Genomic DNA, 14,913 nt, shown 5'->3' on the forward strand with positions numbered 1-14,913 from the left:
AGTGTTAATCGCTACGGTTTTGGGAGCCCTGAAGCAATGAACACTGCTACCACTCCCGCGCCACTAATTTTTTGGACCCATGGTGGGCCCTTGGGCTTCACGTGTTGGATCAAACCAGTGCCAGGGCCGGACTCAGCGCACAGGGTTGGACTTATGCATCGAGTCAGACTGCATGCACTAACCCCAGACATGGTGCATGGGGTCAGTTCACAGCCCCAGACCTGGTGCATGTGACTGGACCCGGCATGAGACTCTGGATTGGATGGGGCTAGTTTGTGTGCTTTTATTTTGTCCTGTTATTGTTCTGATCCAGGCATTGGTGCTCAGATAAAATCCCATCCAGGGGAGCAATCCAAGTATTATATTTGTATTCCCATAGCATGAGGACTTGGGGCCTAACCAGCATCCATCCCAAGGTGTTTGTTTCCTTCTAGTGGTTGGGTGATAGAGAATTATGAACTTTCCTCTTCCTTCAAGTTAATGAACTTTTGTCTCATCCTCTGGAGCTCTGGCCCTAGTCCCTGGTGATGACCCGCCCAAAGGGGGATGGTTGGAGTTTGATTGATGGTGTCAGTAAATAGGCCAAAATTCCTTTATTACCTCTAGGGACCAGTGGCAGCTATACATGTAGCTTGCATAAATGTGCTAAAATACTATAACAAATACCAACCATGTATGAGATGGCAGCGCTCCTGCATTTATTAATGACTGTGCCCACACAGCACCTACACTGACAAGCATTTGATGAGAATACTTACAACTGGGCTAGAGAGAGAGATTCTAGCTCTCCCTTGCTGCTTGGCTTTGCAGATCCAGTTCACACCAGCAAAGGACCCTTCTCTCTTGCTCTGTTTGAATCCCTTTTGATTTTCTCATCCAGAAATGGATCAAATCTAACCTCCCAACTCCCATGCAGCCTCTCTTATTTTTTCCCAAAACAAACCACCTACTCATGGTTTACCCATAATCCATTCTCAATGGAGCATCACAGACTTCTGTCTGTCACTTTCCCTCCTACCTTAAGGTATCTATAGCAACTCCTTTCCTTTGTGGAGGGGTTAGCACCTTCCACCCTGATAATGTTAGCATAACACTTTAACTGTCTCTCTGTCTCTGCTTAAAACCATGGTTACCTAAAGATTTGATCCATACTTGTATAGAAGAATATAGTCAAACATCCCGTTGCCTGTTGCATGTAAACTTCCTTAACATATAACATGAGTTAGTCTGTAAAGCTAAAAACAGAGGACCAGCTTAATCCAGAGCTAATTAGTCCAAGATTTGACTCCTATCAAAACAGATGTTTATATGTAATCCTTTAAAGGGCAGTTAACTCAAACTAGTTGTGATTGCTGCAGGGCAAAGTGTAAATTCACTTGCTTCACAGGTACTTAAATGTGGAACCACGGACTTGTCCGTCTCTAAAGTTTGCTGCAAGACAAAATGCTCACATCTGAATCCAACAGGTTGTCTGGTTTTTAGCCTAAATTGCTGCACTGCTTTGCCTTCTGTCTGTGATTCCTATAGGCACTGTACACCTAAAGGGTGCTTATCTCAGTAACACAGCGCTTCTCAGGTCCTGAGGAATTTGCAAATCACTGCCTAGCAAACTTGGGGGCTTTGCCATTTGGATATCAGTGTCGGGTGGAAGTGAGGTCACACCCTGTAGGAGTTGAAGATATTCTTCCTAAAAGCCTGCAGGAGAAGATGGGCTTCAGAGACTGCCGAAAGCAGTGGTTTTCAACCTTCTTCCATTTGCGGACCCCTCTGGAAATTTCCAATGGAGCTGCAGCTCGCTTTGAACTGTCAGTGTAGACATTCGCATGCTTTTGATTGATCATAGTCATCTTTCATGAGCCCCTTGGACATCATTTGTGGACCCCCAGAGGCCTGTGGACCACCAGTTAAAAATCACTGGCCTAGATGATCATAGAAGCGGATCCAGCATCTTGCGGGAGCAGCGACTGGTGCTGTTGGGGTGTCTGCATCTCACCCCCTCTGCTCGCTGTTTCCTTCCCCACCCCTCTCTCTATCCCCCTTGCACCAGGGTGGGCAGACCACATTGCAAGAATAGTAGTTGGGGCCTTTTTTAAACAATTGCCCCTTCCCCTCCATGCTCAGAGGCTTGTCCCCTTCCCTCCCTATATCCCCTCACCTGTCGCTGCCTCTATTCCCGATGTCTCAAGGACAAACAGAGCTCCAGTTGCCCCTGCCTGCTCTTGGGTTGCAGGGAGGGTGAACGAGCCTGCCCTTGCTGCTGTCCCAGGCTGAGCCTGCCCCATCCAGCCCAGCTGGAGGGGCGGGAGCAACAGCAGCAACTGGGGAGGAAGACGAGAGAGAGGGAATTAAAAAGTTGAGGAGTGAATTCTGCTCTCTTTTAACGTGCCGTTGGCTTGGGGGCCTGGTGAGTGCTCACAGAGGGGAGGAAGTGTGGACCACTGGTTAGGGCACCACTATAACTGGGCTTTACAGCACCAGAAATGAGAGGGCCCACACAGTACAGCCATATGCTGGTATAACTTAGAGTTCAGTTTTGCATTAGCTTGGGAAAAATCGGGGTAAAACCTACACCAGTGTAAGTTACCTCGGTGTACGTGCTGTGTGTCCATAGCTTACCGTAGGATAGCCGTGCAGGGAGCTAGTAAAGTAAGAGCGTATAGCATGCAGCCGCGTTGAAGTTAAACAGAAGGAAGCATTGAGGATGGGAGGAGAGTGTTTTCATCTACACCCGAGATGACGCACTCAGGTACTTGTGTCTGCTTGGAGTCTGCAGACCAGTGCTAGGACATGCCTGTGCCCTTCTTGCAAGGGACTGAGCTGGACTGACTCTGTTTTAAAACACAGAGGGCCAAGGTTCCCACTCTTTACACAGGAGCCTGGTGCTAAGAGCATTTGCCCAGGATGGAGAGACCTGGGTTTAGCCCCTTTCTTTTATCTGGGGGGATTTGAACCCAGACCTCCCACCCCTCTTGGAGTGCCCTCTTCGCTAGGCTGAAGGCTCATCTCAGATGGAGCATCTCAAACCTACCTCGGTGGCTTGGGAGGCGGGAGCCCAGGGCTCTAGTCCCTAATCGCAGCCCTCCTGTATTTTATTTGATGACTCTTTAATGTCCAAACATCCAGGGATGAAACTTCCTTTTCAGCGGGTACAAATGCATTTCTAATGCATTCTAAAAAACCACATTGCTTCTTAATCTATTGGGTTTTACTAACTGTGCCTGGGGGCTTGAAGACCTGTCAGGGCTGAGGGGGTGTAGGTAAGCCTCCCTAGTCTGCAGCTTAATTGTATCTCATGCCCATGTAAGTTAGCTTTAGAAATCCGTGTGTACGTACAGGACATAGGTCTCTAGCTTTCCACTGAGTGGGGTGAAGTGCTTGCCCTGAGGTGCACAGGTAAATGGCAATGAGGTAGGCTTCCTGCCCTAGCCTGTCTGAATGTGGAGGCTTAACCACCTGCCTGCCCAGAGCCTCCCGCTCCTGATGCTTCTGCCTCCTTTTGCCTTGCGTAGGAAAGCAAGGCTTGCCACAACAGGACAGACCATCTCACCCAGCCCAGTGCTTGCTTCCTTGCTTCTAATGGTGAGGAAGGCGGCTGTGTTTTTAGGAGAGAGACATAGTTAACTATGGTGGTCTGAAGTCAAGTAGAAGGCAGGTAGATTTGCACCTTGTAGACTAACCCAAGGAGATCCGCGTGTGTGTATGTATAGCTTCACTTCATCAGATGCTGTGTTTTGCAGTATATGAGTCCACTGAAATATATCCGCATGAGATACCAGCTGCTCAGCTTCTGCAGGCCTGCTGTACATCAGAAGGAGCAAATGAAGGCTGTTTTCCAATCTCTCATTCCAGACGGAGCATGATTCATCCAGGTTATCCTCGGACACCCGACTCTGTATCGTACAGCTTTTCAATTAATGTCACCTCTCCACATGCTGGTGGAGTGGCAGCTCCAGAGCATCAAGGAGCAATTCTACCACCAAGCACCACTAAGCCTCACTGTGCCCTCAGGGACATTGATAGGAGCAGGACCGAACCCTGGCTGAACTTGAGTTTTCCTACAGTAGCACCCTCATTCACCCAGTTTCATTTGAAACTCCTGTGGCCAGACACTGCAAAGGTGAAGGATTGAGATAACAATGGCAGCATTGCCCCTTTCAGTTATGGGAGATGCTCTTATATCGCAATGGTGAGGTACATTTACATACCTGGATGGATGGACAGACAGCTAAAAGGATGGAGTACTCCTGAAATCTAGAAGTAACAAGTCTATCTATGCATGTATATACTTTGGTTAGTCTCTAAGCTGTGGAAGAACTGTGTTGGGAAGGCCACATATATCTGTTGCTGCCAATGAGACCAGGTGCACCTGGTCCTTGGCCTGCTAAATAAATCTATGTTTGGTTTTGAGTTTATTCAATTAAAGAGCAGACAGACATTATCCGAATCCCAGACAGATCCGTTGAGATCAGTGATTCCCACAGTCCAGCCCACACATTGTGCAGGGTGGTCTGTGAGGCTGTAATAAGTAGCTGTAGATCTCGCTACTCTCTCTTCCCCCGTGTAAATTGAAAGTTAGATTGTAAGGGTGTGTGATGGCCTGCAAGACATTTTTTGAGGGTTAAAAGTGCCCCATTGGTCCAAACAGTTTGGGAACTTGCCAAGCCAGGATGCAGCTTGTGCTGTTGATGGCATGGGTGTCTGTTTAGGATAAGCTCTAATAAATGACCTGCTGTTAATGCCACCTGAATACTAAAGTTCCTATGATATGCTTTTCATAAAAGGGGAGATCTGATCTGCTGTCCTTGGCCAAACTGTGTCCTGGCCTGTTGTGGTCTTGGCTTTTATTGAGAATTGTGCTCTCCATTTTCTTCCTGAAACAGCTGATGTAATAGTCCAGTGTGTGGTTATGTCTGCGGGGAGGTGTCCAGTCCAGGTTTATTACCGTGTGTTTTCTCAGTTGTGGCCGATGGGTGGCTAGAGGTGGTTGTGTCCAAGTAGTGAAGGTACTTCTCCCAGTGAAATCCTTGGGAGAATTCTTCTAATTCTCCGCATCATAGTATCTTGTCTAGTTTTCTCTCTGGACAGATGTTCAGGCCCTTGGGAGGCATTTATACTTCTTGATTCATTTATATTTCTTTGCTAGCCATTTACATTTTAAAGCGTTCCAGTTGTTTTAAATAATTCCAGTTGTTTTTGGAATGGGCGGTAGGTTGGTAAGCAGCTCTCTTATCCAAAAAAATACAGGTGGTCGCTTATCTGTCTGTTGAATTCTCCCTTCCCATGTCATCATCCCGGTCTGTTTGCTCCTCCATCATCTGCGGTCACTTCTCAACCTCTTTCCTGGCAGAGGAAATGCCACAACCACGACGGTGGCAGGGCTAATACCCTGACCGAGGTAATGCAATTAAAAAGGCACTGTGTAGTGGAGGGTGCACCCTTGTGTGCTTGCAGACAGGACTCCCTGTGAGAGCTTCATGGTTAGCCCCCATCGGCCAGCTTCCAGTGGGAGGATCTGCGCTACATGCTGACTTTATGGAAATGGGAGACTCCTCCCTAGCTTGCTCCTGCTGACGTAGGGCTGAGGGCAAGCTGAACTCGGGGGCACTCGAACCCCGAGCCTCTGAGCTTGGGCTTGCACCTAGGATGACTGTTCAAAGGATTTGGAAGTATCTGAAACTGCAGGGTGGGGTGGAGGATACTTGCCTGTAGCAGGGCCACATCTGGTTCTTGTATGATTCAAATGGATTTGGACCTGATCTGGCTAATTTGACCTGGGGCATGAAAAAAATGCCTTAAAAAACCCCCAAACAAAGCAAATAAATAAACCCCTCTTTCACGCCCATAAAGGCAGGCCTCAGTGTCCTTGTTTCTAGAGACACTGTGCCCCCCAAGCACCACGCAAGGATTCAGAGATGCATTTGCTTTATCCTGAATGTCATGTTGCTCAGTCCTGGAGAAAAGCCCTATGCTACAACAGAGTCCCGTCCACACAGTTTATGGTTATGATACAGTCTCTTAATTCTGCTGTCTCTAGGTCAGCACCTCTATACCCCCCTGTGGTCAGCACATATTAAACACGCTCGAGTTCAGTATTGGACAGACGTGGTACTCCGGATCGTCAAGCTCGAGCAATTAGTTTATTAACAGAAGGCAAAAATAGCACTTCTATAAAGAAGGCAAATTACCTCTTGGGGGAGCAGCGTCACAGAGTTTGCCTCGTGTCAAAAATCTGCCCCAAATGAGATGCTCAGAGGCACTTATTTAGGACCTGGTTTCACCAGACGGACTAGCAGAAATTTCCCATGTTGGCTGTGATCTGCCTCTGTGCTTTAACCACAGTATCTCAAACTCAGCATGCAGTTTATTTGCTGGACCTAAATGCACTCTGGTACACGGTCTGCATCTGGAACATCAGTAGAGCCGTGATTTGTCCAAGGTACGCTGTAGTCTCAAGACTAGCATTTGCCCAAGTGAAATGCATTCTGGGATTATAGTTCATAGTTATTTACTTAAGTAGAAACTTACTGGGAATATAATGGATTGACTAACCGAGGCCATATTGAAAGCGGAGCAAGAGCTTAAGGAAGCCGAGTAAAACCTTCAGGGTTTGATGCCTTTTGAGTGAAGTTCCTTGAATTAGTTCAGGATCGCTTTGATTTGGAGGGGTCACAGCCCTGCAACCGACTCCTTTTGGGATCTTGGGCAAGTTGCGGGCGCTCTTGGCATCTCAGCCCCCCATGTGCCCACGGCAGCTGCTACCTGCCATGGATCCTAAGTGAACAATTGTGCGCTAGAGCCGAAACTCCCTCCTTTCTCCTCGCTCCTGCTCCCGGCCGTGTCCCTGCCCTCGTCTCACCTCGCCCTCTCCATTTCAGAATTGCAACGAGCGGTTCCAGTACAAGTACCAGCTGCGCTCTCACATGAGCATCCACATCGGACACAAGCAGTTCATGTGCCAGTGGTGCGGGAAGGACTTCAACATGAAGCAGTATTTCGATGAGCACATGAAAACGCACACAGGTGAGACCTCCTATAATGCCTGCCCCAATGATGACGTACCAGGGGCATCCTGCTGTAGCTTGCGATGTCCCCAAAGGACCTCCTAGGGATGTGCAGCACTGACCGTCTCTGCTGCTCCAGACTTGTGCGTGGCTCCCTGCCTCAGTCCAGCGTTTTGGGGCAGATTGGATTTTGTTACAAACTGCTTGAAAACAGTAGCATGACTAGGGTGGGCAAGGGGGGCGTGAGGTCCCGGGGTTGACTAAGGGAGGTGGGGGGCACCCAACTGCAAGGCACCCGTAGTGGGGCTCAAGGCCCATAGTAACTCCAGGCTGTGGCTGCACTGAACAGGGGGAAGGTGTCTCCCAGCCAAGTAGCTAACCCCATTGACTGCCCCCTTGCAGCTGCTGCCAAATTAAAGGGTTTTACATCGTTGCTCAGCATGGGATTCTGTGGGGACAGGAAGGAGACTCAACTCTGCCAGGGGGACGCTTCCCCTTGCTCCATGCAGCTGGACCCTGCAGCTGCCAGGAGCCTCGAGCCCCACACCTCTACCCATCAAGTCCTAAAAACAGCCAGAGCCTGTAGCTGCCGAGGGCACAAACCCTGCCTGGAACACCTCTGACTGGACAATGGGTTGATTTGGCAGGTTAGTGGGGTCTAAGAGATATAGAAGATAACTGCAGAGAGTTGCGGCTTGAAGTTGCAGCAAAGTAGGTTTAGACTGGATATCAGGAACAGCGTCTTCACTGTTAGAGTGGCAAGGCTGGGGAATAGACACCTAAGAAGCTATGAAGTCTCCATCATTGGAGGTCTTCAAGTTGAGTTCGGACAGCCACCAGTCGGGGGATGATCCAGGTGACCTGTTGTCTTCTATGGGTATTTCCCATGCTTCTGGGCTTTGCTGATTGCCACCTGGCACCAAAAAGGATTTTCCCCCTCTGTTGCTACACAAGACAAGGTTTTATTTCACTTTCCTCGGAGGTATTGGCTGCAGCTGAGGCTGGGGATTTTGACTGCGTTGTCCAGTGCTCCTCCTGGGACTTAACCGTGGGGGTTGGACTAGATGTGACCGTTGGAGGTTGCTTCCAGCCCTACTTCTCTAAGTTTCTCTGATAAGGTCTCAGTGTGGCCCTGCTGAATTTTATTTTATTTTTTGGAGCATAGGCTAATCTTCAACAGGACCTCCAGCTCTGCCTACCACGCCCATGCTTGGGGAGGGGTTTTATGGCAGAGCATATAAGACATTTTACTATGGCTCTAGCTGGTCAGAGAAGGGAGCTCAGTAGGTCACATCTAGTCAAACCCCCTGCTCAAAGCAGGACCAGCCCAACTACATCATCCCAGCCAGAGCTTTGTGGAGATGGGTCTTAAAATGCTAAGGATGGAGATGCCACCACCTCTCTGGGTAACTTGTTCCTGTGCTTCGCTGCTGAGTTTGAGCCTTGATCCAGACTCCTGCCCAGTGCTGCCTCGCTTCAGCCCAGCTGAGTCTGGCTGCTTAACCTGGGGAGGGAAAGGGAGCCGGACATGGTGCTGGCCCCCTTCCTTTCTTGGGTGCCACTGGCTGCAGAAACTCTTGTGCCTTCACCTCACTAAGCCTAGTGAGCCACTAGGCTTAGATCAGGGCTGTCCAACTGGTGGCCTATGGACTACATCCAGGGTTAACATACCGCCCATAGGTTCCTGGCCAGCTGCTGTTTTCCCCCATTGCTCTGGCTGCTGGGATGCCCGGGCTCTCTGCAGCAGGGTAGCATGGTGGGAAGGGGCCCTGGGAGCCTACTGCCTGCATGGCAAGGAAGCTGCCTGGTATGGCATGTGACCCCATGGCTGTACAGCATGCAGCTTTCAGCCACCCAGACCATGGACGGCATTTGGTTAGATGAACCTTGATTCTTGGATATGAATTTTCTCAGGTTTGAGCTGAGAACCACAGCAGAGACGGTTGTGCGAGAATGGTGCGTCGGCTCTGTGGGACTAAAACCCCTGGCTAACAGGGGAAGGATGAGGGAAGAGGCCAGGCCTTTGGTGGTGGGAGCGGGCTACCCACATGTGGAGGCAAAAGAGGTCTCTAACTCCCCCCCTTGTCTCCTCACTCCCCTAGGCGAGAAGCCCTACATCTGTGAGATCTGCGGCAAGAGCTTCACCAGCCGTCCCAACATGAAGCGCCACCGCCGGACGCACACGGGCGAGAAGCCGTACCCCTGCGACGTCTGCGGCCAGCGCTTCCGCTTCTCCAACATGCTCAAGGCCCACAAGGAGAAGTGCTTCCGCGTCAGCAACCCCCTGGCTTCGGACACCAACAGCACTGGCGGCGGTGGCCTGGCCCTTCCCCAGAGCGCCGTCTCGCCTCACCTACCCTCGGGCACCGGCATCTCTCATGCGACACAGCACCCCCATTCGCTCTCCTTGCCGCTGCTTCACCCTCTCCCTCAGACCCTCCCTCCTCCTCCTCACCTACCGCCACCGCCTCCCCTCTTCCCAGCCGGGCGGATCAACTCGAACAACAATTAGGCCCTGCCCGTGGTGCACGGGTGCACACAAACTGGTCTGCCCGTCGGCAAGTGCCCAGCAGGCATTTCGTTCCCATTGCTTGGGATGGGAGGGAGGAGAAGGGGGCTCGTTCCCTCTCTTCCCCCACTCCTTCTTTCTCATTGTTTTTCTTTTGATTTATGGGGGGGATTTTTGCTTGTAAGCTTTCCACCGAGGGAACGGGCTCTCTGGGCCAGAGCTCATGTAGCAGGAACAAGCTCCCAAGCGGCTTGGAGTGCACTAAAACTGGGGGGAAACATGGTATTTAAATAACAGCGTAGACAAAAGGCCCTTTCTTCCCCTCCTCTTCTCCACGGTTTCATCTCTTGTGCTTCCCAGCCCCACCTGTCCTCATGCCCAGCTTGCTCTAGGGTTCTCCTGAGCTGACTTCCCTACGCAGCAGTGTTTAGTACCAGGGTGGCTTTGGCCCCTACCTATTCTCAACCACAGCTGCTGCTTGTTTCCATGCATTTGTCCATGTTCCCCGTCACGATAATAGATGATCAGAGCTTTGGATTTACAACGCACGCCCTCTCCGTCAAGCCATTCCCACTCACTCCTCCTCGTAGTGGATGTTTTCAAGTCTCCATCTGGTTAACAGCCGTTTTATCTTGTCCGAGCTCTGCAAAAGGGTTGGTAGCAATCACTCTCCATTTTAATACAGGGATCTGTTTTATTCTGAAGGGCTTTCTGCTGGGAAGAATACTGCATCCTGTGCCCTGTTGACTTCATGGGCTGCCCCGATTAACAGTTGCTACCATACAGCCTTTGGCAGTAGCTGCTTATAGGTGGAAAGCGTATGAGACAGATGCACACAGGTGCAAATGTGCAAGAGAATTAGAAACACTTTGAGACCTGGTGAGGAACACGGGCGGCCTTTTTTTTTTTTGCACTGGAGGGAGCTACGAAAATAGGCACAAGGAAGGAAATAGATGCAGGTTACGCCGTGTGGTAGGGGGGGTCTTCAAGTGACAGGCTCTAAAAATGGGGTACCATTTATTCACGTTTCAGAAAAGCTTCATTGGTCAAAGTGGCAGTGGCAGTTTCTAGGTGTAATATAGGCATGTCGTGTGCTGGAGGCATTCTGCTCACAGCACGGAGGATCTTGGTGTGCGTTCATCATTTCACGCATGTGTGTCAGGGGCTCCTGGGCATGGCTTTGCACTAACGCGGTCGGTATGGATGGGACGTTGCCATTACCGGGAATCCCCAGTGCCCACAGCAGGGATTACCTGTCTGACGGCTTGTGGGCACACTTCACAATGCACTGTTATGCTTAACAATAGCTGTTGAGGGAGCTGTTGCATTTTATCCTGCCTTCTTCCCACCCACAGCCTGTGACACACGCTCACAGTTTGGTAATCTAAAGCACAAGCCCCAGACACACCTGCGTCCCATGGAAGCATTCACTGGCTGTGGTTCAAATACCAATTCTTTGGAGGAGAGGAAACCACCTAGGCTAGGAATTTGGGTAGAGTGTGTGTGTGTGTGTGCGTGTGTGTGTGTGTGTGTGTTGTTTTTTTTCCCAACAAGGGTGTGCAAAATAGTTAGATTCCCTACTGCCCAAAGCCAGCAATGAGTCTTTATATGCAGGAGCTGAGCTGGAACTGTGTCCCCCATCAAACAGTTGTACTCCATGTGAGCACTCTGTTCGCTTTTGGTTTTAAGATGGGTTAGAAGGTGGTTCCACCGGTCCCAGCCTAGTCCCATACATCCTCCTAGTGCCTTATGGTGGTGGACAATAAATCTAACGGGCTTGTAAGCTCCTGGCTGTATGCACAGGGCTCTGGGGGTCCTGAACTCTGCAAATCAGACCTGCTAACCTGGATCGTGCACTAAGCGAGGGCAATAATTTGACCCTCTCCGTTCTCTTCTGTGAGGTCTCCTTCCACAATTTGTTGCTCTCCTTGAAGAGTCCAGGTTGTTCCCTCCCCTTCATGGCACCGAGTTGTTGTCTTTGTGCAGAGGGAGTAAGCTTCGCTGTCTGGCTCGCACGGCTAGTATTCAGCTGCCTTATTGCCACAGGCTTTCTTATGGGAGAAGGAGCCTTAAGAAAATGGACATGCACCTTATGAAATATTGAAAGCCCATGTGTACTTCCAGTTGGGTAGAAAGTTAGCATTGGCAAGTATAATCTCCTACCCCTGGTGCTGTGTTGCTGTGTGATGGAGGTGAGCCTCTTCCCCATAACTGAGTGGCCTGTTGAGCTAAGAAGAGTTAGGGAGGCGTTTGGAACGTAACTTGAGTCGGTGGTATTAGTTAGTGTTGGTGGCTCTGTGCGATGCCTACAGTTTCTTCATTCCTTTGCACAGATTGTGTTGAGAAGTCCCTGTTTGGCATTTTGCTCATTGAAGGAGTCTTTGGTGCAGGAGGCGCTCAGTCTGTGACCCGGATGTCATGTGACTTGCACTACAGCGAGCGCCTTATAGTAGCTGGTTCAAGGAAGACCACTCAGGCCCTTTTTACAGTGGGCTTTTGCTAGCCCCCGATGATAGGAGATGAGTTTTCTTCCTGCAAAGCCCTGTTTCACAGCAGCGGTGTTTACATGGCAGCAATGGTGTAACTACCGTACTGGCGCTATAGCTTCCCTCCTCTAGGCAAGGAGGAAGACGTCTGCGCAAACACCCTCACTTCCCGTCGACGGTAAGGATGGACTTGGCTGCATTAGGTTGTTGCAGGAGCTGCTTCATCCCTTGCAGAGTGGCAAAAAACCAGCACCAGCCGCAGGGCACGGAGATTGTTCTGCTGTTGATCACTTTGTGGTGTGCATCTAGGGTGCAGCCGCACTTAGGCATGAGGACAGAAGCCAGATTCGTAGTGGTGAAGCGGTCGTGGTAGAGGTGGCCATTGGGTATGAGAGAGGGAGCCAGAAGGAGGAGGAAAGCACACGTGGCTGGCTACAGAAACCATTCCCCATTAGACTGTAAGGGCTTAAGTTGTGGCGTCTGTGTGCAGGTGTCTGAGCAGCGTCTGGTTTAGGAAGGAGCCCTGATGCTCTTATCTCTATGGCTTCAGCTCAGAAAAGCATCCAGGTGCATGTGAAGCCTGTCTCTGTTCAGCGAGGCATTACATCTCATGGAAGGCAGCGGGGTTTAACCAGATGCTTAAAAGTTAAGCACATGCTTCAGTGCCTTGCTAAAGGTGGGTAGGGTAGGATGCTGTGTCAGAAGTAAAGGGACAAGGAGTCTGATACGTGGTGGAGCCCCTTCCCTTTGCATTAAGGAGATTTAAATGACTGATGACTTCGCTCTCACTTTATACACCAGGTTCTGGCTTCTTGTCCCTAAAGCCCCAGCTTGTCTTTGGGTTCTGCAATCTTTCAACCCCTTCCTCCCTCACCTCTCTCACATCCACTGCAGCTTCTGTATTGAAGTCAGTTAACAAGTTGCAGGGTCTGACTTCATTCATGCCGTGGAGAGAGGAAGGCCACTGCAAAAATGGCTCTACCATCCTTCTGCAGTAGGTCCCACTGCCCTGCTTTCCCGCCCCCAGCCCAAATGTGCTGGGCTTGGTCAGGACCATCCCTCATCCCCTGTAAATCACTTGTCTGCAGAAGGCTTCATAGCTTGCGAGTCAGCTAGAAGGTCCTTAGGCACCTGGGTTTATTGGTAAGAACCCAATCCATGCTACCGTGGCAGACGTTACCATCAGAGGATGGCTGGGTGGTGGTCTGTGCAGTAGATGGTCTCATTAAAGTGTCAAACCCACCTTCACCCTTGTCCATCATATCCAGTCCTCATAGGAACTCTAAGCAGAAGCCAAGGTATGAATGGGCACCTGTTTCTCCAACGCTATCTAGGGTTGAAGCTGGTTGGCAGAGCATTGTGAGAGCTTCAGTCCCCCTCCTTTTGTGCAGAGAGCTTCACACCCCCCCAGATTCATTCGGCTGGCTCCTTTTCCCAAGAGTAAGCCCACTCCTTCCCATTCACTCGAGCTGACAAAGAAAATGATCCTTCCCCTAAAACCAGTCTTCCTGCTTGCTCCTGCACTGAGTCAGGGGCGTCCCTCTAAAGCCGGTGGAGTCATGCTATTATCCAATGCATCACCGAAAGGCAGATCTCAGCTGCTTGGAGCTGCCTGGCTGAGATGCAGGTGTAGGGATGAACCCCGCTCACAGCCATTAGTCGGGGCAGATTCACTGCAAGAGGCTGCCCAGAGAGCGGGTTCGAGACAGCAGAGCGTGGCATGCACACAGCACTTTGAGAACCTGACGGCGCCCCCAGGCCAGGCCCAAGATGCGCTTCCAGGAATCCCCCGGTCTCCGACCACTTTTGTCTACACCTTTATTAAGACTAAATGTGTCCTAGGGATCGATCTGTTTTGTTACCGTACTGAGAACTGAAGTGGAGCTGTTCCCCAAATGTATTGGCATCATCCCTGGTCAAACTCCCATCAAAGCCTTTGGAGTTAGACAGGTGGGGAGGGGAACGGGCCCATTGCGTTCAAGCGTTTTGTTGTTGTCGTTATTATTTTTTAACTCTTGCACCTTAACCCCCCTCACGTCCCTTCTTCAGCCGACCAAGAGCGCCGAGAGGGGCTTCATTTCCATTAGCCATTAACGCACATTCTGCAAACGACCTTTCCGCAAGCAACCACGCGCACGTGTCCCCACGTGTGCCTACACACCCCGTCTCTCCACCCCGCTTTTCTTTCATTGCGTTGGGAAAGGGGATTTTTTTTTTTTTAATTCCCCAGGAGTCTGGTAGCACAGACCAGTTTGCCTCGCGGCCTTCACGAAGCAGGGCTGGCCCCCTTGGACAACAGCCATAACAGAAGCGCAGCAAGAAGACAGCGGATCGACGGGTTGAAAACGGCTGTGACAGTGCAATAGAGATTGGCCTCGGCTGCTAGCAGCTCCACTGATTATGCTCTTGGTTTGGGAGCCGAGCCGAGAGACGGACCCTTGGCTCGCGTGGACAGAAGCAGTGTTGTGGCATGGCCCTGCCTAGTGACACGTCATTCACGGAGGGACGGCGCGATTAGGACTAAAACAAAAAACCCCCCACCGTGGTAGCATTGAACTTGAAGGAGACAAACAAAATCCAAGCGCTCCACTTGCCTCAAAGTAGTTTCTAACGCCTGACGTTTGGCTGTGTATTATTTTATGGCATTCAGTATCTGTTGCCCAAACATGCCAAGTTTAAAAAAAAAAAAAAAAAGAAAAAAAAGGAAAAAAAAAGAGTGTATCGGTGGGTCTACTCGTGTGAACAAAATAAATGAAGCACTTTATTCTGTATAGTTATGGGGGAAGGGAGGGAGGGAAGCGGGGTGAGTTCGGATGCTTTTCGGAAGCATCTTAAGTCATGTTCTAGCAAATGTATTATTACTACTTTTTTTTTTTAATGACCATGTGTAATCAATATATGTTTATCTCAAGTCCAA

The 14,913-nt window shown here is 50.2% G+C and overlaps 1 protein-coding gene across 2 annotated transcripts in view; it reads left to right on the forward strand.

Moving 5' to 3' along the window:
- The window catches only part of ZBTB47 (zinc finger and BTB domain containing 47), a 79,035-nt gene extending 64,122 nt beyond the window's left edge, over window positions 1-14,913 (forward strand). For both annotated transcript variants that reach the window (XM_059729236.1, XM_014609023.3), the window contains exons 5-6: window positions 6,876-7,020; window positions 9,104-14,913. In XM_059729236.1, the coding sequence (XP_059585219.1) occupies window positions 6,876-7,020; window positions 9,104-9,513 (555 nt within the window). In that variant the 3' untranslated portion in view covers window positions 9,514-14,913. The remainder of the gene's footprint in view (window positions 1-6,875; window positions 7,021-9,103) is intronic.

Source organism: Alligator mississippiensis, chromosome 5 (assembly GCF_030867095.1).
Source record: "Alligator mississippiensis isolate rAllMis1 chromosome 5, rAllMis1, whole genome shotgun sequence".
Taxonomy (NCBI): domain Eukaryota; kingdom Metazoa; phylum Chordata; order Crocodylia; family Alligatoridae; genus Alligator; species Alligator mississippiensis.